A 26,974-nucleotide genomic window follows, 5' to 3' on the forward strand; every position below is an offset into this window, starting at 1 on the left:
CTGTGTGGAAGGAGGACCCTCATTGTCTCTTCACTTCTGGGTGCAGTGAGCAGGTAGGAAGATGGCAGATGTTTCGTGGTCCGTTTGGCTCTTTTGCTCGGTGCTTTACTCATGAAGCTGCGTTTGAACCCTGGCAGAGAGCTCCCTGTCTGCTAGATAAATAGCTATAGGCTACAAGCGCTTTTCTATTGCTGCCCATTTAAAACTTGAGCTGTATCTCGTTCTATTTTGGTGCAGGAATGCCCTTAATTTGTTCCAAAAGCATTTGAAAGCTCTGATAACAGGCAATCTTGCCGCAGACTATTGCATCCTTTCTGATGGACGGGCTATCGCTGCTGTAACTACCGTGTAGATAGTGGAGTGACAATGCGTGTCTGGTGAAACACAGGCAGTATAATATTCATGTCAAGTATGTGAGGCCAAGAAACTTCCCTGCCTTTGGATATTGAAGGGTTCAGCAGCCAACAGGGCTTAAAAAAGGCTTTTCTTTTTCCGCGAGCGGCGAATCTGATTGAAGGCTCGCGATGTCCTGGCAATGCTGGGAGCGGTAATGGCCAGGTTTCCTGCAACAGGGGCTGCAGGGGTGAAAAGCATACAGGTATTTATAAGCGTATGGTAAATGGTACCCGGGCCTGGCAAGTCAATTGCCTTGCTGCTGGGTTTGCTTAAAATTGTGAAATGAATGTTAAATTGAAGCGTCTACTTTGGGAAGAGACCTTTTGAAAATGAAACAGGCTTATCTTCAGTCTAGGCTAAAATCCAAAAAATTGCCTATATCTCAGCACTCCCCAGGAATGTTCTCTGTGATCCTTTTAAACATCCCATGCAAAAATGTGTGTGCAAGGGAAAAAAAATGGAGAAACATCGAAACATTGACCCTGGAGGTGGCTGCCTTTCCCCCCCCCCCCCCCCCCCCCCCCCCTCCTCTGCTTCCCTAATGTGATGTAGCCTTTGGGGACTGTAGAGGTGGGGTCCTGGTGGTACCCACACCGGGTCTGTGCTGGGGTCTGGGCGATATAATCTCCTTTTCTGAGCCCTTTGGAAAGATTTGGTGTGGGGTGTGTGTGTGATGGGTGTGTAATACTGTAAAAATCATCCTCTCCTATGGGTGACTGTCCCCCTAAACTGAATTTAGATGGCTTTGCAGAACCAGTCCTGTCTCTTGGTGCTTTTGTGCTGTCCCAAGGCCTGTTTGCCTCTGTAGAAGAGCTTGTGATCTCTATCCTGAAGCTGAGTTGCTGCTTTTAGTCCTAAAAGCAGCATTTGTTGCAATTTTGATAGACAAGGAGATGCCATTCAGTACAGACCTTTGAAATACTGCTGGGCGGACGGCTGCAATTAAGCAGCCCTGATATTCCTCTAGTTTTGTTCGTAGTTTTTCCACTATAAGAAACTTTAGCCTCTTCGGAGGCGAGAGACACAAAACTCTTTATTTTATTAGATTCCTGGGTGTTGCGTGGGCTGCTGTTCTGGGGAGCCGCCGGGGCTGGCTGGATCCACAGGGAAAAGAGTGGAAGCAACACCTCTTGCTACCGCTTTGCTCCAGCAAACAGCTATTTATGTCAAAGGAGGGGGGGGATTATTGGGAGCCAGCTCATTGCAGTCACAGAGGCGTGACAGGGAGTTCACGCGGACCCTCCGAAACGCAAGCGTGGGCTCTTGACGGATTGCGGGCATGATCCGGAGTAGTTCAGTTTATTCCCTTTTGAGTGCTCAGATGCAGCTGGAGGTTGGGGATGAGGAGGGGCGCTGTGCCGGGGAGGCAGGGGTAACGAGCACAGCCCTGCGATTAGATGCAGGTGACAGTGCAGCCGGCTCAGGTGTGTCAGTAGTGTCATTAGTGAGGTGCTGAATCAGGGAGCTGGTGCTAACGGGGTCACCTTGTCCCTGCCCTCCACCGGTGCAGCGTGGGGGGTCCTGCAGGACCATGGCACGATGGGGACTTCTCTGGGAGCTTCATTTTAATTTATAGCGGAAAGCCAGGAGCCTGCTTCTGGAACATGTATTGATTTCAGGGGTAAGAAAAATTGGTCCTGAATGATCGAGAGGGGTTTTTATTTTTTTTTTTTTTTTTTTTTTTTTTGCTCGGTTGAGACCTGGGCCTGTAGAAGTGGAAGCACCTGGTCTTGTCGCCTGCGTGGCTGCTCCTGAGCCAGCACCCAAGTGTCTTGAAGCATCTTGTCCTGAAATGTGTGGGTGACTCCTTAGGATCCTAGAATCATGGAATGGTTCAGGTTGGAAGGGACCTTAAAGATCTTCTAGTTCCAACCCCCCTGCCCTGGGCAGGGACACCCTCCTCCCCCACCAGCCCAGGTTGCTCCAAGCCCCGTCCAACCTGGCCTTGAACCCCTCCAGGGATGGGGCAGCCACAGCTTCTCTGGGCAACCTGGGCCAGGGGCTCACCACCCTTACAGCAAAGAATTTCTTCCTGATATCCAATCTAAGTCTCCTCTCTTTCAGTTTGAAACCGTTACCCCTCATCATGTCATTACACTCCCTGATCCAGAGTCCCCTCTCCATCCTTCCTGTAGGCCCCCTTTGGATGCTGGAAGGATGGCCTCAGCTGGGCTTTGTCTCCACTGGGAGCTGGAACTGGATGTGCTTTTGCCCAACTGCGTTCAGGAAAATGAAATACAAAATGCCTCCACCGTTCCCTGGCCGCTTTTCCCGCAGGAGAACAATCCCCGTCCTCCCCGCTGACCCTCTGATGAGTGATGCTCCGCGGCCAAGGTGTGGAGGAGGACCTGGTCTCTGTTCCCACCGCGGTGCCACGGAAACCTGAACTCATGCTGCCAGCCTTTCTGGAGCAGACAGGCCGTACGGATTGCAGGACACGGTGTGTTATAGCTGGTTGCTCTTCCCAAACACGAGGGAATTTAATTTGGGTCTCCTGCAAAGCGGGTGATTGCCGAAGCCGTGGGCCTGGTGACTAAGAGGACCTGACTTGCTTCCCATTGCTTATATTGCAAATGGAAAAACAAACAGGAAAAAAAAGAGGTGGTGGAAGGAGAAATATTTTGGCTCATTTTGTGCTAGTATTTTTTTTTCGGTTTTGATTCGGTTGCTAAACTGCCAAAGCCGTTCTTTGCAGAGATGCGTTTAAAACTTGATGGGCAGCTGTGGAGCTGTCAGCGCTCCTGCCTGTGCCTGCCGCAGCTGAGCCTGCGAGCTGCTGGCTCCGGCGCCACAGGCCTGGGAATGGCTTTTGGATACATGGCTTGGAGCCATGGTGTCCGAGCCTCTAATTATCCAGGAGTGATGCCCAAAGGCAGGGGAAGCTGCCGCCGTGGATGTGTGAGCCGGGATGCTGTAATCCCAGCTTCCAGGGTGCTTAGGCTGTAAATCGGGATCGAGTGGGATGGAAAACTAACAGGAGGTTGCAGAGGAAGACCAACAGACCTGCAACTCCAAGGTCAACAGATATTTGTCAAGTCGGGGGTTATCTCTTCTTTCTGGCGCTCATTGGTCTGTACTGGGACTGAAGATGGCTCTAGTGCCACCTTGCTACCTGGAAGAAGGTTTCCGTTGTAAATGCGGGCAGAGGATGTGCTGATGTCTGCATTTTGGCTTGCCTGGCACCAAGCATCCTCTTTCCACCCCATGCTGGGCCTCGACCCACGCCCGGGCCTCGCTGCAGCCCTCTAGGAACTTCTTCCTCTTATTTTGCTCTTGTTTTGCTGGGAGAACTGTAGGGGGTTAAAGGCACCTTGTGCAATGTGTTCTTTACTGATGTTGCCTTTCTAGTCCAGAAATCCCAAGGCGCTTTCGTAGCCCTTTGCTTTTTATTAAGGAAGACAACTGTTACTGTTCATTTATGGCGAAATAGTAGATAGAGGCCAAAAAAAAAAATAAAAAAAATGCTCAAGCTCATCCTGCAGATCAAAAGCAGTACTAGGGGTATGTCTCAAAAGTCCTGATTTCCAGGACTGCTGAGAATACCACCTTTTGTCACGGTGGAGAAAACTGGTCCTTAGTTGCGTTTTTTGTCCCTGCAGAGATGTCGGGGACGGTGGCTGACATCTCGCTGGTGCACTGGAAGCAGCAGTGGCTGGAGAATGGCACCCTCTACTTCCACGTCTCCATGACCAGCGCCGAGCAGCTCTCCCGGGCCACCCCCCCCCAGCCTCCAGGAGCCTTCGGAGATCGTGGAGGAGCAGATGCACATTCTTCATATCTCGGTCATGGTGAGTCAAAGCTGCCAGTGGCATCGGAGGGGACAAAGGACGGTCTGGGAGGGGACGCTGGCTGTCAGCCAGGTCATGGTGGGAGGGTGGTGATAAAGGAGCAGGAGCATGAGTCTGGTTTGCAAATGTCCATGTCCCTTCTCGGTTGGGCCTCCAGAGAGGGAGAGATGTGTTTGAATGGGCCAGGAAAACAAAGAGTGGATGGTCTTTTAAGAAAATGAAGTAAAATAAAACAACAGTTTGTAGGGAAGAAGCTGTTGGGAGGGTAAGAAGGAAGCTTGTGGCTCCTCCTGCCTCTGCTGGCGACTGGCGAGATGTGTTAGGGGAGTATTTCTCCTTGGTCTTGCATTTGGGCTTGCGAAAAGGCAAGATTTTGGGCTTGGTCATTTCTTCTTGAAGGTTTCTGAAGCTGAATTTTGCCTTTTGAGTGGGCATGGGTGGTGGTGCGGTGTCCTCCTTTTGCAAAGGATGAGCCTCACCTAAAAGTAAAAAGATGATCCAGATGCTTTGCATATCTCCATCTCAGGTGTTTGTGTGACCTTTTATTAGCATATCATGTGTGTGCTCTGTTGCCTTTTAAATGCTTATTTCGGTATGTTATGAGGTGGTTGCCTGCATATTTGGATCTGGTCTGTCATCACTCCGTGTCTTAGAGCTCCATCTGTAAAATGGGACTAAATGTATTGTCCCATAACTCCCATTGGGATAAACTATCCCGTCAAAAGAAAAGAGAAGTTAGGTTTGTAGAGCCTGTGTATACGCGTGTCACCTATTTGCCCAAAGAAAGCCTTTTATAGGACTGGGGATCCCATCGCAGGAACCCTCTGCAAAAGGTGCATCAGTTCGTATCTTGGAAGCCGTGTGTCATCTCCACACCTTCTGTCCTTCATGTTGGAAGGAGGAGCAGAGACGGTGGCTGCACAAAGCCTTTATTTTTCCATGTGAACAAGCGGCTATTTGACTTTTACACCTTAAATTAGCTTTTTTGAGCGTCTCGGCCCTTGTCAGTGGGGCTTTCGATTGGGCACCGAGTTCACGTGAGCACAGACAGAGGCTTCGCGTTAGGGCTGTCGAGGAAGATGCGATGCACCGTGGTAGCAGGGAGAGGAATCGGGGACTGCAGTGTACTGGGTTGGATTGGGAATGCTGTTACGTCCCTCTAAAAATGTCAGTGTGATGGAGTTTTGGGGGAGGCTGGGGGGTGGAAGGTAAAACTGGTAATACTCAGAAAATAAGCGTGAAAAATTAAGTGAGAGACAGAGCAAGGAATGAAGACAGCAAAATGCAAGTCTGGGGTGCGAAAAGCTCATTTTTGAGCTGGTTTGAGTGTGGGATTGCTTGGTTATTGTGGGCAAACCTGTGCCATGGGGAGGAAGCTGCAGGAGGATGCTGGCTCCGGAGCCTGGCGATAGCTGCAGTCGCTCCAAATGCAGGTTTTCTTTAATAGGGGGAGATTCAGTCTTGGACTCGGACCTTGCTGAAGCTGATCTTTCTTTAAAAAAAAAAAAAAAAAAAAAACAAAAAAAAAAAAAACCCAAAACAAAAACCACATGATGATTGTAACGGATTGATGCTTTGGAGAGAGAAATGAGATTCTTTGAGAAATTGCTGCCTGGAGCCTGGATGCGGTGTCCCTCGGGGCGCGGGAGCCGGGATGCCGGCGGGTGGAGCTGGGGGCAGCGCTGTGCGTATGGCAGCAGGATTTCCACACTCTCGTCTGGGGATAGCCCAGGAAGACATGCTTTGCCCCATCTCGCTGAAGCCCGTAGCATGGGAGCATCCGCGGCTTTGTTGTGAGAGTTAACTCGTGCCCTGAGCCCCTCCTGCACGCAAGGGGAAGACAGGAGAAGTGCTCCTCCTACACAGAATGAGCCGTGATCCCACTTTCCTTCTAGATCCTGATACTCCTTGCAACGGCAGCTGAGGTCCCAGACAAGGATGTGGATCTGGGACAGGGTATGAGCTGGACGTGTCTCCCTGGGGAGGCAGAAACCAAGGATGTTTCTTCCCTGGGTCAGGATTGCAGCACCAACTTGAAACTTTGCCCAATTTTTTTTTTTTGTTAGTTTTTTTTTTTTTTAGAAGATTCATGAACTTTTTGAGTGAACCTGAGCCAAGTTTTGAGTTACTAGCAAGAGATAAATGTGTGTTTTGTTGTTTGGTTTTTTTTTTTTTTTTTCCTTCCCCCACCTCAGGACCGCGTGGAGTTCTTGCAGCTCAAGTAAAATGAGGCGAAAGTCTTTGGTTTCTTGGGTGAAATATTTCCTTTGAGCCTGCAGGAGCTTCTCAGGCCCCTTTCCCACGCCTTTCCTTCCCTCCCGGGGCCCATCGAAATGGCACCCCAGTGAGCCCCCATCCCTCGAGCCTCCCTGGCAGTGGGGCTCCCTGTGGCTGGGGGACCCAGTGTGTGGTACCCGCTCCTGTCCTCCCCTGCGCACATCCCTCCTCCTGCCTCCAGATGCGGCTGGACGGCCCCGGGACCTCCTTTCCAGCTCTTCAAATACTTTTCCTTCCTCTTCCTACCATAAAGCCCGATGTCTCCCACATGTTCTCTAGACTAAAACACCATTCCTGCTATGCAGGAGGAGTTTCATCCCCCCGCCGCGACCCGGCGCTGCCGTGGCGTGCAGGCTCTGCGTGCCCCGTCCATCACCAGCCTAGCATCTCGCTACGGGGGACAGGAGGAGACATGGGAAAGTGCTTCCTTCCATCTCCTTTAAGTGGCTGTAACACTCGCTTTTACCTGTCTCCTCGTCCTCTGGCTGAGTTATAGAGAGCCGGGGAAGGTTTGCCTGGGGGATCTCGCTAATCCCACGCTTCGGGAGTGCTCTTCAAAGCTTTATTGGGCAGTGAGGCATCTCCAAGCTGAGCTCCCTCTGAGGGGGACGTTAGTTTGGATTTCTGGAGATGTTTATGAACTTGGCTGGTCGTTCTGGCCTATGTGGGGGCTCCGGGGGTGTGTGTAAATCCTGGGTTTACTCCTTCTTCCAGTGGTTTTTGCCTGTCGGGGTGTGATTTTTCAGGTTTGGGGAGGGTTTGCTTCCAGTGCAGCAGGAAAGGGGCCACTGGTGTCTGTGTCCCTGGGGCCACCATCTGTCCCCACAAAAGCTGTGGGCATTGGCTGACCGTGACCCACTTCGCACCTCCCTCCCTGAGCCCAAGGGCATCTTTGACAGCAAAATAATACTCGATTTATTTATTTTTTTTTCCCCTCCTTTCCTCACTGTTTTTTCTTAATCTCTCCCCAGTGAGACATAACATTAATTACTGCAGTTAAAGGGAATTCAGTCTCCATTACTGTCTGCCACCCCTTTCCTCTTGGCTTGAGCATCTGAAATTTGTCTCCCAAATGAAAAGAAGGGAGGAAGCGGGGGGGGGGGGAACAAATATGCAAATGTTAGATTTTATTTATTTACCTTTTTTTTTTGTGCAGTGTCAAGTAGAAAGGAATCAATATTTTTGTCATTACGCCTGTTGTGTTTTTTTCCCATAATCTTAGCTGTCATTTGGGTTTAATTGTGTTGTTTCCTCTTGTGTGGAAGTAAATCTTATCTGTTTTGGATTAAAATTCAATGAAGGTCACAGCAGCTCGAAAACTTACCAGGCTGCAGCAATTAATGTTCATTTGGCTTTGATAAATTGGAATGTTCCCCACAATAGGACTGGAGTGGATTTCAGAAGCAATAATTCTTCCATTAACTCAATGATTCCCCGCGTGATGGAGCGTCTTGTCGCCGCTCTGTTTGTCATCTGTCACTTCAAGGATCTGGGCATATGCCTGATATGATTTATCATGATTATTGGGGCTGCTTGTGTCAAAACATTTTAAACCACTAATTATTCCAGCCTTGTAAATTGCTGAATTTCACAAAACATAAGAGATATTTATTTTTTCTGCTTTTCCCCACCATCTTGTGTCCATCTTGGTTTAATTACCGCTCTGCGGCATGGTAAATTCAGACCCGGGGTCGCGTCCGGCAGCGTTGGCTGTAGATGGCGGTTTATTTGCGGGGCTCTGGGGAGGTGGAGGAGCGGGGACGGGTAGGACCAGCCTGTCTTATCTCTGCATTGACCCATCTCCGGACCTTTGGCAGGACCATCGCACCCATCGGTCCTCCCAGCCCTGTGGATACCCAGGATGCAGATGTGGGAAGAGGATGCAAAGCCGCATCCCATCCCGCTGGAGGAGGGATGGGTTTTCCTCCCTTAAACCCGTGTGAGTGATGCTGGTAAAAGCCCTGGCTGTGGGAGATCCAAGCCGGGACCTGCGTGGATCCGAGCCTGCGTGGTGAGCGGATGTTCAAATGAGCTATGTGTTGCCTCTGGTCCGTCTCCAGCAGAAATAAGGTGGATGTTTTTTTTGAGGAAAAGTAACAAGCAAAAGCCTTGTTTCATCTTGTCGCATCGCCCTGCAAGGGAGCATTTCAGTGTCTGGAATAAAAGGTGACCAGACCTCATCAGGCTGCTTTTTTTTAATATTATTATTTTTTATTTTTAATGCCTACTTTCTGCTGGCTGTTACTGGCAGTAGCCAAGCTAACTGCTGGTTTCTAGGTCTCCCAGCGGATTTTTTTCAGCTCTTATTTATACGCGTTTCCTTTTTTCTTCTTGTACTTATGCATCCTGATGTTGCCCTTATGATCAGCCGTTGGCGCTGGGCTCCGTCAGCCTCTGAGCCGGGTATAAAGTGTGCTCTTAAACGCTTCGCTCTGATTTAGCATCCTGCTCTGAAGTGGAGCTGGGGGGGGGGGTCCTGTGTGCCCGATGTACCACGTGGGTGGGCCCCGGCCAGCGCGGTCCTTCATGCGGATGGGGCAGCTCTTGAGGTTCTTAAGCGCTGCAAGAATATCCAAGAGCAAATGAGGCTTTATGAGCTGCTGCCCTCTTCTTTCTGAAGCTGCCGTCGCCCAGCGAGGGCTATGACAAATACATTGATTTGCTTTTTTTCCCTCCCCACCTTTTTTGCTGTTACCGTGACCCATCGCAGCTCTCCCTCCCTCCACTGCCCTCGGTTCCTTGGGGAGCCCGTGTTTCATCAGGCTCCGAGCTTCCAGCTTGGCTGCACAAACCGTGGCGTGGGTGGCACCGTGCGTGTCCTGCGCAGTCGTCGGATGTGATGGCAGCCGTCCCCTGGCGGGGACGAGCCCCTCGGTGCCTCGGCTGCACTGAACACAGCATCCATCCAGCATGTTGGACACGCCGAGGTCTTCTCCAAAATCTGTGTGAGCCCAATTGCCTCCCTATCTGTGTGTGCTGGCAGGGGTTATTCTCCTTCCCATAGGTGGATGTAATGTCCTACCAGGGCAACTGGGCTTATCTCGGCGGGAGGGGAGAAGGGACTGAAACCTATTGCAGAGCTGGGATGATTCCCGTCCTCCCAGCAAACAGCTCTCTGAGGGCTCACTCCAAGTCCCGCAGGCTTTGGTCGCAACCACATGTGGGCTCCTTCCGCTCTGGCGTTCCATTCTCCGTGGCCATCGTTTGAGTGGTGTGTCATGTTCCTACCTAGCAGTGTTTTGTCCTCTTTAGTGGAAAACCTTCCAAGGGATTTACTTCCCTCCCAACCACGTGCTCGCAGCTTGCATGGTGGCATGTCCTGTGGGATGGCTGGCCATTCCAGTGGATCCGGGTGCTCTGGTGGATGCAAAACGTTGCTTGAGCCGTACTCTGGCACCTTGCAGCCTGTCTTGGTGATGGCAGCATTGGAGCTCCTGTCAGCCTGCTCAACTGGGGGGGAAAAAAACCCTGAGTGTAACATGAGTAATGAGGTAGTGAAGAAGGCACAACATCTGTGTCATCATTTCTGCACCAGGAGGTCAACCAAGATTCATAAAACATGCACTTCCAGCTTGTGATATGTTTAGGAATTAATTAAGGTAGGGAGAGAATTGCTGCTGCAGCAGATTTCCTTATCTGAAAGGTATTAAAAGGCTAAATTGATCTCCAATGAGCTGCTTTTATTAAACACCAAAACCAAAAAGAAAAGCCCCAACACCCCAAGGAGCTGGGCTCAGTGCGTCCCTGTGTGGGAATTGCTCTCCCCAGCTCCTCATGTGTGGGAAGAGGAACCCCATCCCGATGTGCCCATGGACAGAGCATCCTCAGATCCCTGGGAGGTGGATGGGAGCCGCGGGCTCTGTGCCGATGGTGGGCCAAGCCACTGGCGCCTTGCCCAGAGCAGTGTCTGGTCAACGGTCCCCCCCCAGTCTGCTGAAGGTGGCCCTGAGCTCTTCCCTGAGCTGCTTTGGGGTGGCCAAAGGGGCTGGTGGCACCTTTGCTGGCTCGAGTGTCCCAGGGTGGTGGGGCTGAGTGCTTGCTGGAGCTCAGCACAGAGGAACACGAACGTCACTCTAGTAACCGTGATGTCCGGGGCACCTTGGAGACACTAATGGAGTCAGGCGTGAGCGCTTGAACTGGTATGGGGTGGAGGTTGCTGGCGGGTGAAGCTAGAAGCACGGCTCCCGGTCCCCTCGCCCCAACACTGCCGGTGGCATCTGCTCTTTCCCAGGGTGGGAACTTTCTTTGGCTTCAAGTTTCATTTCCATAATGTGCCATTAACCAACTTTTTGTAGGCTGGGAGAAGCAGCCCTTTCATTCGCCCTCCCCCTCTGCTCCGCTCTCCTCCTCCTTTGCAGAGACAGTATAAAACAGGGACTAAATGTAGTTAACGATGTGCTCTTGTATTCAGGGAATTCATTTTGGGGGGATTTATCTTTGAAGTGTCACTTTTGTGACAATGATACCTGTTAACGTTAATAATTTTTCACTAATCTCTCTTTGTTTTCTACCTTAGCTACCGCGAATACATTAGACACTTTATAGCTTTCTATCCAGCGGGTTTTTTTTTTTTTGGCCCCCCCCCGCTGTGTTAAAATATGTAACTGGAGTGCTTGATTTGCATCTCTGATAAAGCAAGGCTGAATAAATACTCTTAGTTCATCCGAACTGAGCAGCAAACGAACTTTCTCGTGTCATCCCCAGAGCAATCGAAGTTGGTGCTGGGGGAGAAGCAGCCGCGGGAGGCGCTTGGGGAGGGGTTTGCTTTTTGCAGATGGCATCGAACGCGTGGGAGGGATCTGCAGCCTGAGAAAATTCCCAACCTCGACGTGCTGAAAAAAGAGGATGGAAGTTGGGGGGGGGAAAAGTAAGAGCTCACGTTGGAAAGGTGGCCGGGATAGTCAGGGGGTGCTAGAGCTGGAAGGGGGATGCTGAAGGGGTGAGGAGATGGGGGGGGGCGGGCAGGGCGCGAAATGTAGAAGGAAGTTTCTGGGAATGGGGTGAGGAGCACCGGCGCAGCGTTAGCTCGTGGCTGGAGGTGGGACACGCAGCCAGGCGTCGTGCGCGTCTGCCTTCGCCCCCGTGGCGGGTCCCTCCGCGCTGCTGGCGACAGCACGCCGTGTATTTTTATCCCTCGGCGCGCTGGGGTTCGCCGCTCTCAGATTCTTGCCTTGAACTCGTTCCCTTCCTTCCTCCTCCTCGCTCTTCCCTTTCCCACCATCTGTCTGGGAGAAACACTGGTGCATCTCCAGCGCCGCGGGGTGTAGCCGGTAGCTTGACCTTTTCTCGGTGCTTTTTTTCTCTCCGCCTGGGTGAAGCAGATGGAAAATTCAGGCTTCGGTGGGGTTCCTCTGCCCGACTCCTGGTTTGCAGGGTGGTGGGAGAGGAAGGAGCATCCCTATCCCGCGCAGGTCGGGTATCCAGGTGCTGTGGGTCTCGCTGGGTTCCCGGAGAGAGCGATTCCACGCGGGAGCCCTGCGCTAATCCTGTGTCTAAAAGCACCAGGAGTGTTTCATCGGTACCTTTTGAAACATTGACGTAAACACAGAAACGCTTTGCAGCTACCAGCCCTGGGTCTAATCACTTTGAACTGCCAGGCTCGCAACGACATACGGCGTTAAAATTGTCACAAAAACTTGAATCGAGGAAAACTCAGGTGAATGCCAGCTTCTCTGGGAGGCGTGGTGGTGGCTGGGGGAGGATGGCTTATGATGGAGAGTGTTTTCTGGGGGTGCCGGCAGGGTGTGGGGGGCTGTTCCCTTGCCGGTGAGGCCGTGCCGTGCTGGGACACGGCAGGGGACACTAGTTGTCTTCACCTCCCTGAAGGAATAGCATCGTCTCTGGCTTTCTGTCGGTACAGCAGGGGCTCCGACCCCGGGATGCAGGGAGCTGAGTGATGCTCCTCGCCCGGGGGTTTGCTCTTTCTGCTTCAGCTGCAAGGGAGAGCCTTGAAGGCAGGGTTGGCCTTCAGACAAGGAGCGAAATATCTTACTTTTTTTTTTTTTTTTTTTTTTTTTCCCCTTCAAACCTTGCGTTATCTGCAAGATCTTACTTCTCTCAGTAGTTATTCTCGTTTGGATGTAGATTTAGAAATGTTTGCATCAGTTAAAATGTCAGCGTCAGGCGTTGGCTCCTGTAAAGGTGAACTGTGATGAACCTGACGCAGAATAGCTTAAAGGTGGTTGTGAAAGATATTTTTGCGTTACAGCACTACAGGCGACTGAGTTTTCATTTGTTTGGCAAAGCCCAAAGATGGGAGTAAGTGTTAACGACAGGATGAAATGCAATATCGTATTTGTCCCCAGAAACATGACGTTTGCTTTCAGTTAGGGTGCTTTTTTCTTTTTTCTCCCCCATTTAAAAATAAATTGGACTTAGTTTCACAAGGCAACGTTATACTGTGAAAAGGCAGAGCGCTTTTTGTTCAGGGAAGTGTCAGAATGAAATGTTTCTACTCTTCCACACTTCCCATATCCTCCCCGAAACCACTTAAGCTTTAGTTTCAGCTGATGTGAAACTGTCTGAGCACATAAACCGTGCCTTGAAAAACCTTGCCAAAGCTCTTCGTGGAGTAACTGTGCCTTAAAACAGAGGCGATGCGGTGCCCTGGGGGACGGCGATGTGGGTCTGGTGGCTGCCCACCAAGTTTCTCCACCTTCTGCAGCTCCTGGCCCTGGTGAAGGGGATGCTCAAATACCTGCCAGCACAGAACAGGGGGAAGAAGCTCATGCAGACGGGATTTTTTTCTGATCGTTGTAAGGCTGCTAATATAGCAGAGGACTTTTTTTTTTTTTTTTTTTTTTAACGTGGATCTTGCTGCTGTAGGAAGTTGGGCAAAATTCCCACCGGCTTAATTGGGAGCAACATCAGGCCAAGTGTGGTTATTTTTACCTGTCGCTGCTCCCGCTCGTCCGCCTCCTCCCTCCCACCTCCATCCCTCCGGACAGGAGGGAGCCAGCTCTGGTTCAGCCTTCGAAAGATTTCTGCCAGCTCCGAGCGGCAGCCTTGGGTTCACGGTGTGCGGCAAAGGAAAAGGGGGGGGAAAAGTAATTGTGCTTAGTTTTAAAATCCAATTATCTAAAACTGCAGGCAAATAATTATTCTGGAAGGGAGCTGTTCGGACTGGCCGGGCTTTGCCCTGGGTGGGAGCTCCCGGGGCTGGGCTGGATTCGTTGTGGCAGCGGCTGGAGAAGGAGCGAGCGGGAGCATCAGCCCCAGCTCCGCTGGGAAACGCTCGGCTTTTGGGGGTTTGGCACTGTATTTGTGTGTTGGTCTTTATCCAACAGGGAAACCAGCTGTTTTCCCTTCTAGCCTCATTCATTTTAGCTCCTCAGGGCAGAACAAACCCCTTATTTTTTTTTTCGGATAGGGAGGCAAGAAGCCTGCCCGGCAGGGGGATGGCAGCAAAGCCGACTGATGCTTTAGCAGTGTCAGGTATCTCTGCTTCCCTTCCCAGAGGCATATCTGGTTCTGAACTCATCGCCAACCTCCCCTTTGGCAGCCTTGAGCTCTCCTGCTGTCCTGGGCAGGGTTCTCCTCATCGCACCCAACTCATGAGACTCGGGGTGAAATCAAGGCGGTGATGGCAGTGATTGCTGGGGGAGCAGAGAGCAGCCCCGGAGTTGAATTTATGGCTTATTTGGCAAACATTGGAGCATTTTGGGAGCATCGTTCCGCAGAGGTCTGCGTTGAGGGGGTGGGTTTGATAAAGCAGAAGTAAAGGGCTGGGCAGCCCCATCTGGATGCTGTGAGCTGCAACAGCCGTCAGCGGCGTGAAATTGCAGTGGGGGGAACAACTGTATGGAGGGCGCTGGTTAATGCCCCAAAGGGACTGACTCGGTAGGATTAAGCTGCACGTTTTGCTTGGCCTCTCCTGGAGATCCATCATTATTCACGCCAGCACCGGGCCTGTCAGACTCCCTCTGCCGCAGAAATGAATGATTGGAACTCAGCGACCAGCCCGTGCGCTGGGATGCGGCTCGGCACGGGCTCTGCGCGTACCGGGGACCTGATCCCATGCTGCATCCCTTGGATGGCCGGAACCTCGGGGATGGCGAGTGCGGGGCAGCTGCTTCTCCCACCCCCCTCCCAGGGCATGGGAAGTGTTTAGACACCATCGCCTGCACCCTCCTGGGACCCTGAGGGTTCGGGCATATCTACAGCCCTCTTGGAAAATGGTCCTTTAGCTGTGTTCAGCCTCAGTCAGCTGGGAGATGATGGGGGAGCAACATCAGGGTGCCGGTTTCGGAGAGCGCGGTGGGGATGGAGTGGTGCGCTGCCAGCCGTCTGTGGTGCGGGATTAGGTAAGGATGAGGCTCGTTTACACACTGCAGACAAAGGCAAGGATGGCTGCAAGGCTCATAGAAACAAACAGAAAAGAGACGACAGCTCCAGGTACGTTGACCTGTCGTTTGAATTAGTGCCAAGGATTCCTCTTGCCCCGCAGCAGCCGGCTAACGAGCTGTGAGGTGCCTCTTGGCTGTGTGGCTGAGGATCCGGTTACCAAGTGAGGTTTGTGCTCTTAGGCTGTGGTTTTGGGAGGGGATGGGAATGCGGCCCTGCCCTCCCTGGCCAGGGAAGCTTTTTTTCCCCACCTTACGTGCTCTTCAAGGAGGGGCTAGTGCTGTGGTTGCCTGCAGCTCCCAGAGTGACACAGCCAGCTTGTCACTGGTCACGTTTTGCACCAAACGTCTTGAGAACCAGTTGTCTGGGGATGCTGGTTGGGCTGACAGATCTTAGTTCCCTCTTTGAGGGCTACCGTGACCTTGTCTCAAGGCATCCTCAGTACTGGTTTTGGGTCATTCTTTCCCAGATCCACCTGGGATGCTCGTGGCTTGTACTGGGATGAATGCTGCAGTGCTAGCTGTACTGCGGAGCTGTTTTCAATTCTCCTCTCCCTCGCCATGTACTTGAACCACCTCTGCCTTGCAGCCCAGCTCATCCTCCCCTCCTCTGGGGGCCAAGGGAGGAGGAGGAGTCAGCCAGCCAGGTTGTTCTAGTAGCTGATGCTTAGTCCTGGGAATTGCGGAATAACCTTGCCAAACCAGAGGAGTGAAGTGACCTGATTCTTCTTGCCCCTCAACCCTGTGCTTTCTGGAAGGCAGGAAAGAGCTGGGCTGTTTGTTGGTTTGTGGGTTTTCCCCCCCCCCCCCATGGCAGGGAGGTGGGGGTATGCGGGAGCTTTTCAACAGCCTGGGCTGCAGGGAGTGGGATCAGGCAGAGACCTAGGCACAGACAGATTTTTTTCAACCGAGCTGCTCCTACCTTAGACTACTGAATGCTTGGGGTTTCGCTGCCCCTATCCCTGTATACCCCATCCTGCCCCCTGTACCCCCTCCCAGCCGCCAGCCTCAGCATCCCGCACCACCACCCGGCAGAGCCTTCCCTGCGAGGTCTGAGGATGAGCTGTTCCCGCTGGTGTGGAAGTGCCTTCCCTGCCCGAGATGGGTTGGGGTGAAACATTGACCTTGGCAGCCGCAGACCCTCCAACGGCGTATGTCCCTGCCCGTGGGCACCCCGGCTGGCCCTGGCTTCGTGGATGGAGGTAGTCCTGGGTGGAGATGACCCACGTTGGCTTTGGGTCACTTGTGCTTCGCAGGGCGCTGTCGTGCGGAGATCCTGGTCTTGCTAACCAAGCGGATCTCTGTGGAGGGTGCTCTGCTCCCAGAGCTGGATGGACCTTTCCAGTCATTGCATGGGGTAGCTGAACCATGCATAGAGGTGGATGGTGCTCAGCTTGCCAGCATGGTGCCCGACCGTGGGAAGAGGGGCTTTAATGATTAAGTCGTGCTGTGTATTTCCGCCAGCCACTGTTTTAAAGTGATCGCACTTCATCTGACCATGCCTCGCCTGTCGTCTGGGTGTCTCTGCTGACGTATGGTCTCTCGCCACACTCCTTTTCCATGCCGGGATGCTTTCCCATTGCCTGTTCTGCTGCAGCAGCTGGGTGGGGGCTGTACATCCCTCCTCGGGTAAACCCACCCTGTTTCATAGGGCTGCCCTGCAGCTGGGGACAGAGCTGTCACCCGGAGGGGGGGGTCTGTGTGCTGTGCTCAGGTTGTTCCTGGGCTGGATGGCTGGTGCTGTGCCTTTGCTCTCCCCATTGGCCTCCTTCCCTGCTTCTCCCTTAAAAAAAAAAAAAAAAAAACCAAACACGATTAAACATCAGATTCATCCTGCCCTTCCCTGGGATGCTGCTGTTCCCGGCTGCGATGCTCCAGCCGCGGAGGGTTTAGCTCTCTGTACCCTCTGGGTGCTGGCGAGATCCTTCTGCTGCAGCATCCTCGGCAGAGCGGCCACCTGGGTGGGGACTGCCAGGAGGTCAGAGAGAGAGAGAGGAGGCTCAGAGCCTCTCTGCCCGCCACCCTGTCTTCTCGGGTTGTGAAATTTTGAGGCAAAATCCCTCTATTTCACCCTCATGCACTCCAGCCGGTCGGCAGATCTGCACACCCAGCAGCGCTCATCTCTGCATCCTCACCAGAGAGATCACCACCGCCAGGGAGGAGAAAGGATGCTCAGAGCCTCTCTGCCTTTTCAGGTCATGAAATTTTGAGGCAAAATCCCTCTTTTTCACCCCCCTGCACTCCAGCCTGTCGGAAGAGTTGTGCACGCAGCAACGCTTGTCTCTGCAGGCTCGCTGGGGTGAGGGCATTGGGAGTGGGTGTGATGGGAGACCTTGGGGTTGTTCTTGGGGGCTCTGTACAGCAGTGGGGGTGCAGGGGGGCCTGCAACAAATGGGGTGCTTCCTCTTGCTTTCCCTGTGCTGGCTGGAGGATGCAGGAAGGACGGTGGCTTTGCCCTGGCCACCGAGCAGCACGATAGCCCCAGGGTGCATCCACTCGCCTTCTGCCATGGCTCCATCCCCTTGGCTCAGCCATGTTTCCCTTAGCAAAAAAAAGTGGTGTGGTGTTTTATTTTTTTCTCTCCTTTTTAAATGGCCACTTTTCACTTTTTTTCCATGCTCTTCCTCCTTGGCATGCAGGTCGGCGAGGGGAGGGAGCCTTCAGCCAAGCTCTCCATCACATGTCCCTTGTTTTTTGTGTGTTATTTTTTCCCCGGCGCTGCCCTTGCCAAGGGAAGGACATTGTATAGCCGCTGAGACTGGCAGGGGCTGTACCGCTGCCTGCCAATAGCCTCCATGTCTGAAAAGGCTTAGGAAATCCAAGCTCTAAATTAGCTCCCAAATCTTCTTCTTCCCTTTCTCTGGTCAGATCGCCCTGCAGAGCGAGCCCCAGCTCCCCTTTTGTCGCGGGGCTTTGCCTGGAGAGCACAGTGTGGTGGTCCTGTTGGGATACTGGGAAGATCCTTGACCCCCTGTGGCTTGAGACGAGCTGGAGCGCCTCGGGGAGAAGCGGCGGGGACACAAATTTCTGGCATGCCTCCTCCCAGCCTTTGCCACCCCGTCCCCCTGCCTGGCAAGGCTGGTGGGGTTTCCAGCTGCGGCGCGGGAGGGAAGCGGGGAGCTGATGGACGGCTGCCCGGAGCCTCCCTGGGGAGGTGGGAGCCTGTGCTTGCCCCAGGGATGCTGCCGAGAGCAGCCAAGGTCATGGCATCGCCGGCAGCATGCACAGCCGGGACATCTGGGGCTGGATGAAGCTGGAGGAGGGGAGCAGGAGGTGTGCTGGCGGCCCGTCTGGTAGAGGAGGGGACAATCTGTGCCGTGCCCAGCTGTCATTTCCCCCCCTCCAGCACCTCGGTTCTGCCCTTGCCAGGGCAGTGGGGGAAGGCAGCGGCTGCGCTGTGAGACGGCAGCGTCCCTGTGTCCCCGCGCTGGCAGGGTGTCTGCGGGACGACTCTTCTCCCTTGGCGAGAGGTGGTTTTGCAGTGGCTGAGCCTGGGGAGCAGCTTTGCTCGGCAGTGCCGCTGCGTTTCAGCACGGCTGTGTCGTGGGGCTGCGTCTCTTACTTCTGCTTTCTCCTCTCTCGAGAGCGAAACGGAAAGGGCTCAGCTCTGCCGTCTCTCCCGGAAATTCAGGCTTCAGCTCTGCAAATGCCTGGCGGTTCAGCATCCCCACTGGCACCCCAGCCTTCATCACCGCATACAAATTGTTCTTTAAATGTCTCCAACAATTCTCTGTAGGTAGCTTTAGGTGCTCGGGTGCTGCGAACAGAGTGCGGGCATCACACCTGATAACCCCAAACCACCCCAAAAAGGGCTCCTGCGCCGCGTGCTCTGGGGCCGTTGGCTGCCTGCCTGGCTTTGCCTGGGGGTGAGGAAAGGGGATCCTTCCCCGGAGGGCTGAGCATCTCTAGGGCAGGTTGCCGCAGCTCAGCCAGGGATGTCGCCGGCATCGCTCCCTCTCGGGGCCCCGGGGGGTGGCCCGTGCGTGGGGGAGAGCAGGAGCTCGGCAGAGCAGCCTCGGGCGGTGAATTCTGCCTGCTTCATCCTCACGGTGGGTACCTTGGGAAACAGCAGAGGAAAATTCCACTTCTCAAAGCATGTAACTTGGGGGGTTTTTGGTATTATTTTCTTGAAAAGGCTCTGTCAAGCTCCCTCTCCCCCTCCCTGTGCTATGCAGCCAGCTCTGAAGCAGAAGTGATATTTTCTGCCAATGCAATGATTAGCCTTTCTGCTAATGACCCACGAATAGTGTCCAAAATAAATGAGCCCAACCTGCTCATCTTATTAGCCAAATGATTGCAAAGAAAGAGGAAATATCTGCAAAAACTGCTTAGGCAGCTGGAATTTGGAAGTACGGAGAGAAGCCATATGTCTTCAAAAAGCTGGTCCTCCCCCGGAGCACGAAGAGCCCCCACGTTATAAAGGGGTTCCGCTCACCCCCTGTTCCTGCTTTTGAGAGCCCCTCTGGGGCTGGAGCTGTGTCTGTCCCCAAGCTCTTCTGGTTCCCGGGGCTGAGAAGCTGGTGACGGGCAGATGTTTTTCCTCCGTGTCCAGTTTGTGGCTTCCCACATCCTTTAGGTGACAGGCAGCAGCACGGGGATGTTGGTCAGGAGAGCAGTTAACGCAGTAGCTGGTACTAAGTCATTCTTCAGGGAGTTGTTCTTATGTCCTTCAGGCTCTTCCCAATGCACTTGGCAAGGTCGTGGAGCATCCTTGTTCCACGTGAGGAGGAATAAAGGAGGAGTAGAGGCATGGGGGGGTTTCTGCAGGGAAGGGTGAAAGGGGGCTCCTGCGTGCAAGCCCCGTCCCCTGGATCACGGTGATGCTCAAGTGAAGTGAGAGCTCACCGTGGGGAGGGATTTTATGTGGGTGAACTGGATTTGAAAGGTGGCTTGTCTCCCCGGTCACTGCTCGTGTGTCCCCAGCTGAAAAGCCTGACCCTGCTACGAGGTTCTGCGGGAGGTGGCAGCTGTGTGACCGTCCCGGAGAAGGGGGCTGTGGCTCGAGGCTGAGAGGAGCCCTGAGCGCATCACCCGGCAGCCTTGAAGCTGCATCACATCAGAGGATGTGCCTGACTCTTGTGTCCTATTTGATAGCAGAGAAAAATGCCCTTGTTCCTCTTGTTCCCTCCAGCCAGGGAGACCTGGCTCGGATGCACGTGGCCCTAAAAATTGCTGAGGAGGGAGGAGAAGGAGGTCATCCTCCTTCCAGCACCCGGTGTGCATGCCATATGCTTCCCTGGCCTGCTCCGTAGCGTGGCCGATGTGAGGTCTTGCACGGCAGCTCATGGGCTGCTCCTGGGGTGCCACCAGCCCCTCGGCATCGTGGGGAGGGGTGTCCCACCGGGGCTCTGCCGTGGGCAGATAGGCAGAGCTGGCCTGTGACCAAAAGCACATCATCCGTATTATTTGTGTCTCTGTGTGCGTATATGAAAGACACGCTTTATATACATATCTGTGTGTATATCACTATTTTTTTTTTATATGTGTATATATATTTCTGAGCTGGGATCTGTTACTGAGCTGGGATCTGGGGGTTGTAACGTACAGAAATAGGGCCCATGACTTCTTTATTTTTTACTTTAACTGCATTCACATATAGCTAGTTCCTTGCTCTTTTCCATTTTATGCAGACTTATATCGTGCTTGGGACTTCTTTCTTCCTTTCCTCATGGTTGGGGGAATTGCTAATTGTGAATGTTTTTATTCTGAGGAGTTTCACGTTTAAACAATTATCTGTGCTGGAAAACATCCTGACAGTGCAAATACTGAAAACTCGAACATGGAGTGGATTAGTGAATGGTCCTTGCTGTCTGTGCGCCCGGCGGTGTCTTTCGCTGCACTGGACCCCCCTGGGAAGTGCCTCCGGTGCCTGGGATCTGGGGGCCGGTGAGACAGGGGTGCGAGTGGAAGCCCCACCTGCGTGCCCCAGGCTGCTCAAGCCTGGTGTCTGCTTTCTGAAGCCTTGGCTTGTGCTAATTTGTCATTGTCATCGGCTTAAACAAGTTTTTCAGGTTAATGCTGGAGTGGTTTGGCTTTGGCGGGTGGGGCGTTTTGTGATGCGGGGTTGGTGTTTGGTTTGGTTGGGTTTTTTGAGTGGGGTAGTTGTTGTTGCAGTACCCCAAAGCTCCCACACGTGCCCACCCTGTCGATGGCACTGGCACCAGTTGGGATGCTTCAGGGATACTGCCCTTTCTCCAGGGTTTTGCGGGGCGAGGATGGCTTTTCTGTATGAACTCTGGAGTGAAAGGGATTTGGACAGGCCATAGAATCCATCTCTCTGCCCCTGGGCGGGATCAATAACCCTCTGTCACTGGTGATGGATGTTTCTCTGTCCTGTTCTGCAAGACTCCCCTGTCCCCCGGGCGGTTGTTCCAGCTGTGGTGCCGGGGTTGGACTGTGGCTGACCCTACAAACCCCCCCAAAACACGCTGCCTTCAGCCCAACTTTGCAACAGCCTAATATTTCGAATAACTTTCACAGCGTTTGGACTGATTTAAATTAACAGGTGGTTTGAAGTGATTGATGGAAATCCTTTTCCTGTAAATTTTTTTGCTCCAAGGATTTAGTTTCAAGTATCTTGCTCCCAGTAAAGAGCAGGAATGCGGGCTGGCATCCTCCTCTTGCCCTGGCATTGCCCGCGGCTCCTCGGCCAGAGGTTGCAGACACACATGCGTGCGGAGGACCACCATCTGCTTTTTAAGAAAGGAGGGTCTAAGCACTTTTGTTTCTCTTCCCAAGGTGTCCCTTGAAAAATGGGCCATGCCCATGCTCCACGTAGCTATGTCTGTTCTCTTGCTCCCCCAAGTTTTGGTGTTCTGGGAGTTTTGGTGCCCGAGGCGGGGGTGATGGAGAGCTGCGGTGATTGCCCAGGCCCTTGGTTCTGGGCTTTCATTCCTTAAGGCTCCTTTTTGGAATACTCTTTCAGCATCTGGTTTTAAAATAGGCCCCCCTGTCCAGCTTGTGCAAGGGCACCTGGTCCTAGATAAGTAGCTGAGCTGTTCTTCTGAGGTCCCCAGCACAGATCTGTCCTTGGACTTATGGATTTATCCTCGTCCCACTCCCACAAAACAGGGGCAGGGCTGTTCCTGAGTTGCCCAAAGGACACTGGGGTGCAGGGATTTAATGATTTTTAGGGCAGATAGAGCTACGGCAGGAGCTGGGAGCTGAACACAGCATCTCCCTAGCTGAGCAGCACCCTGTCCCCTCCCCGGCTGCCCTCCCTGTGCCTGGATGAGCAGAAAGCAGTGGACTTTGGAAGTGCTTTGTGCAAGGGGGGGGCTCCAGGCAGCCTCCTAGGGTGTTGCTACTCTTCCTCCCATGGGATTTTCATGCATAGGAAGGTCCTTGTATCCTTGGATACACGGAGCAGCTTTAGGGCTTGTGAGAGCCTGCAGGCTCCGCTGCCCGCGCCAGCTGCTTGCTCGGCCTCTTCTCCGGAGAGCTGAGTGTCCCAGAGGGGACTGGCATGGCTGCCTGGGCACAGCCAAGCTCTGCTGGTGGCCAGAGGTGGCTTAGGACCTTGGATACTTGGCACTTGGATAGCTTGGTATCATGATGCCTGGCAGCCCTTACCAGGAGCGAGGGCTCTCTTGGGGTTGCGGTAGAAGCTGCTGTCCCCCTGCCCTGAGCTGGTACTCGTGGGTGGTGGCAGGTCACCATGAAGCGGGGAGAACTGCTGTGTGCAGGGCAGAGATACGGTGCAATGAAGTTTTTGGGTTAGTGGGCTCTGCAGGGTCAATGGGCAGAGCTGATGCTCTGTGTTGTTCCACTGATGCATGCGACCCCTTGCCCTGGGGAAGCCCAGAGAGCGTTCCCAGCATGGTGGGGTGGTCACCAAGGAAAGTGTGGAAAGCTGAAGCCCAGTGCAGGTTCTTGGCCCTCTCATGGGGCTGTTAGTTCTGCTGTTTTCATCCTTGCGCGTTTGCAGCTTGTGAGTGTTGTTGGGGTGCCTTGGTCCCTACCAGTGCCACGTGTCCCCTCTCTGGTGTAAGGGTGGAAAGCTGCTTTGTGGTAGAAGTTAGTGATGGAGTTGTTGGGCTGAGGAGGATCCTTTGAGCTCAGTTGTACCGTTAAAGAGCATCACTGAGTTGTGTGAGGGGGAGGAAAACAAGGGTGGAAATGAGGAGTTGTGGGAAACCGTATTCGGAGCTTCTAAACCTGGAGATCCCATTCTGGCAAGACCCATCTGTGGTGGAAATGCGGTGCTGCGGCTCAGTGCCCTGCAGCACATCTCCCCGGAGCAGCCCGGCTTGCTGCTCACCCCTCCAGCCCTCCTCTTTGGGGTGGCACCCACCCTGTAAACCCCGCTTTTAACCCTTTTTAACTTCCCCTTTGCAGACTGGCCATGTTCCATGGTGAGCATTTACGAGTGTGTAACTTACTCACCCACCACTCTTGGGACAGGCTTTTCCCCGCCTCCTGCTACCCAGGGCCATCACGTTAAATCGCCTGCCGCAATTGCTTGGCCGCCACATAGATTTTTATCTCGAGTGTGCTTTGGAAAGCGAGCCCTGAGCTGTCGCTGGGAATGTTGAAACGATAAATGTGTTTTGCACCTGGCGATGGGAAAGGAGCGGCTTTAAGGCTTGTGAGAGCCTGCAGGCTCCGCTGCCTGCACCGGCTGCGTGCTCGGCCTCTGCTCCGGAGAGCTGAGCATCCCGGAGGGAACCGGCATGGCTGCCTGGGCACGGCCAAGCTCTGCTGGGTGGCCAGAGGTGTCTCAGGTCTTCGGCTGTGCCCTGGGATGAGTTAGGGAGAGGGGCTGTGGTGGGAGCAGGACGCAGTAGGGCAGAGGGAAGGGTGTGTTGCTGCTTGAAACGGGGGTAGAGGAGACGGAGCGGAGCCCTGGGCCTTGTTTTCCTAATTGTTTTCTTGCATGTAGTGACTCTGGCCCCATTTGTGCTCCTGAGGTCCTGTTTGCTTGCTGGAGACTGTCCCAGCCCTCCGTCGAGGCTGCCAGGAGAGAAGAGCTTGTTTTTGAAAACTCTTTGATGGAAAACACTTGCCTGCCTTGGCGAGAGGGTTTCCCCTGTTTGGCCGGGCAGTGCTGGTTGTCCCCTCTGTGTCCTCTCACGTCCAGGGCTCGGGGGTGTGGGTTAGCACTGCAGAGTCATCTGCCGCTCCTGGACAATTCCCGCCGGTGCGGAAAGCCTGGCCATGAAAGGCCAGGGAGGGCCAGGATGGAGCTGCGCAGCAGGAAGGGTCGGAGGAGGACCATGTCTTCTTGGCCACAAGCAAAGCTCTTGGTGAACACCCATCGTAGGGTGCCGTTGGTCAGGGTGGTGGCTTGCGAAGAGCTAAGCACCTTCCTTGTCCTCTCTGGTACCGCTCTGCTGCGGTGACCTGTGGAGCACTGATTTCACCAGGTCTCACATCCAGGTGGTGTCCAGCCACGGACTGGAACGTTGCCTTCCCCTCGGGGTTTTGCACGTTGCCTGGGTGTCCTGGGCTCCTTGAGTTGAGGGCTTGGATAAGGACCACGCGGGCATGGACCAGAAAGGTTGAATCAAGTTTCCAGTTCTCTGCCTATACAACGTATTAGGGATGCTGTTCTTTTTTTTGGCTTCCTGCGTCCCCTGGGAAATTACTCTTTTGTGATGAAAGCCTGAAAGGAGGTCGGATGCTGAGGACATCAGCTGAGTGCCTGGGGACTGAGGGGTTCCTTTTTTGTTTGGCGTCAGGGGAGGATGAGAAAGACAGAGGAGCCCGTGCAGATCTGCGCTGCCTCTGGAATGGGTTCTTCTCGCTAACTGGGGGCTCTCTCCTCACCTCGCCACCCGCCTTCGCCTTGCCACCCAGGCAAGCTTCTCCGGGAACATATGGCTGTATCTTCATCTCCCATTCATGCTTTTCCCCTCAGGCAAAGCTGTTTCTTCTGCAGGAGGCCAGGCCTCCTCTGAAGATGGGAGCAGTCCATCGGCTGGCCTTCATCTAGATTAGATATGCACTTGTGAACTCAGCCCAGGCGGGACGGGCACTGCATCGGGGTGAGCTGCGATGGAGGTGGAGCTGGGTGGGAGGTGCTTTTCCTGCCTCCCAGAAGCTAAAAACAATCTGTTGGGGGGGTGCGTGTGCATTGGGGGGGCGAAGCAAACCGAAGTTCAGTACGCTGTCTGCATCAGGAGCAGCAATTAAGGAGTGGAGAGGCGCTTCGTGAGCCCAAAGGTGTGGGTAGAAGGGCTTTATTAGCTCCATTTGAAATATTTCGTCTCGATTCCTGTTTAGCTGTGGAACCTAACTTTATTTGAGCTTTAAATTTAGGTTTTCAAAACAGGCCTGTCAAATTAGTAAAAGGAAATTTGATTAGAAAATGTCAGCGGGATTGAGATCTTTGTTTTTCGCCGGGTGTGATTTGGCTTGGATATTGCTCTTAACCAAAAATACCCCATTGGAAACTGTCTTTTAGCTGATCAACACTTTCCAACTGGATGGGGTGGGGGGGGAAGAGAGCGGAGCTGGAAAATTCCTGCCACTGGCTCCCCAGCCAGCGGCCACCCCTTGGCAGGGACCTGGATGCCAGGGCTGCGGTGGTGTTGGGGATGACTTGGGGACCGGAGGGAAGAAGGGTGCAGAAGAGGGGTGATGGCTTTGTGCCTTCTCCTGTCCTCTCCAGCTCCCTGCTGTCCCCGTGTCCGGGCTCGACTGGTTGAACTCCCTGAGGACACGGGGGGCCGAGCCTCGGCGTCTCCCCGGGAGCTGCTCATGCCATGCCTGGGTTGGTGGGGGATGCTGAAATCGGGGGGAGGGGGCTGTGTGGCAGTTTTGGGGTGGAGGTGCAGAGCTCTCCCCTGCACCTTAACCTCAGCGTGTGTCCCATCCGTGCCCAGGCTGGGGGGGAATGGAGCCTATCCCAGAGGGCAGGAGTTGAGGGGGAAGGATGAGGGAATTAATTATTAACGGTGGAGTTAAACAGCAGCTAATAACAGCCATGGGGAGAGAGGGGAGCTGCCATGCCCAGTGCTGCCCCGCAGAGCCCTCCTGGGGGGCATGAAGGACGTTTTGGGGGGGGGATGCTGGGGGCAGCTCTCTCCTTGCTCAGAGCCCTGTTTACAGCCTGTTTGCCTTAATGGGTTACCGCTCATCAGCTGAGCCCCCAACCCCTGGGGCTGTGCTTGGCCCCAGCAAGCCCCCACTGGTGTCACTCGGTGGGTGAGCAGAGATGGGGTGCCCAGTGCCATAATGGATGCTGCCGTTGAGGGCTGGGGGGGGGGGGTAGCTGGCGTCAGGCTGGCTCCGAAGCAGCCGTCCTTGCCCAGTCCCTGCCTGCTGCCGGGGGACGGTGCCGCCAGCCGTCGGTGGCTGGATTCACTCCGTGATTGCTCACAGATGCTGCAATTACGCTGGCGACACCGTGTCAAAAACCTCACGGCGGCATTGGCGCGCACACGGGGACAGGAGGGGGTTATTAGCCTGTTATTACCCATTTACCCAGATATCCTGGCTAATCAGCTTTCAGATGGGGAGAATTAATTGGTTTCTTTTGGAGCACCAGGCACATTTAATTCAAATGAATTCTTCCCCCTTTCCAAATGGGCACTTTCTCAGCCGCGGTGGGATGGGGAAGGAGGGGTCGTGGTGTTCCCATCACGGACCCTCCCGGCACGGTGCAGCTGGGCTGCAGTCAGCCGGGCTGTAATAGCCGTGCCCTTCGCTCCTCTCTCCATCTGGGAAGGAGCTTTCGTCTTTCCACGCACGCAACCTGCTGGGACACGCTCCAAACCCTCTGCTTGTAGCAAGGCTGGGGAATGCAAGTCCCGAATTGTCTCAGTCCCTCTGTAGTGGTGTATACTGGAGAGCTCGGGGGGGTCATCTTGGTGGCATGCGGGTGGCATTGCTGTGATGCTTGCTGCTCTCTGTGGGCAAGGGCTGCAGGTGGGGGATGGAGTCAGGAGATGAGGGTCCCCGGGGCTGGGTGGGCATGTCGTGCCCTGAGCATCCTGCACGCAAACTGTTGCCAGCTGGGGCAACTCTTTAGAATAAAACCACTTTTACACCTCTGTTGCTGCTTACCCTACTCTGGGTCTCACCCAGGCTTTGCTGCAGCTGGGGGCTGAGCTGCCCCCCAGGCCAGGAGGGGGCTGAGCAGTGCCCTGAGCCCTAGCAGAGGTGGAGGGGGTGGCAGCCAGTGACCTGCCCTGCAGGGGATGGCATCGATGCTGCCGGCGAGGAGGC

The 26,974-nt window shown here is 53.9% G+C and overlaps 1 protein-coding gene across 1 annotated transcript in view; it reads left to right on the plus strand.

Moving 5' to 3' along the window:
* ASTN2 (astrotactin 2) overlaps positions 1-26,974 on the plus strand; it is a 373,499-nt gene that overhangs the window by 55,905 nt on the left and 290,620 nt on the right. The window contains 2 exon segments of the mRNA XM_054220714.1: positions 3,996-4,114; positions 4,116-4,184. Of these exon segments, the coding sequence (XP_054076689.1) occupies positions 3,996-4,114; positions 4,116-4,184 (188 nt within the window).

The sequence above is a fragment of the Rissa tridactyla genome, chromosome 14 (genome assembly GCF_028500815.1).
Source record: "Rissa tridactyla isolate bRisTri1 chromosome 14, bRisTri1.patW.cur.20221130, whole genome shotgun sequence".
Lineage (NCBI taxonomy): Eukaryota > Metazoa > Chordata > Aves > Charadriiformes > Laridae > Rissa > Rissa tridactyla.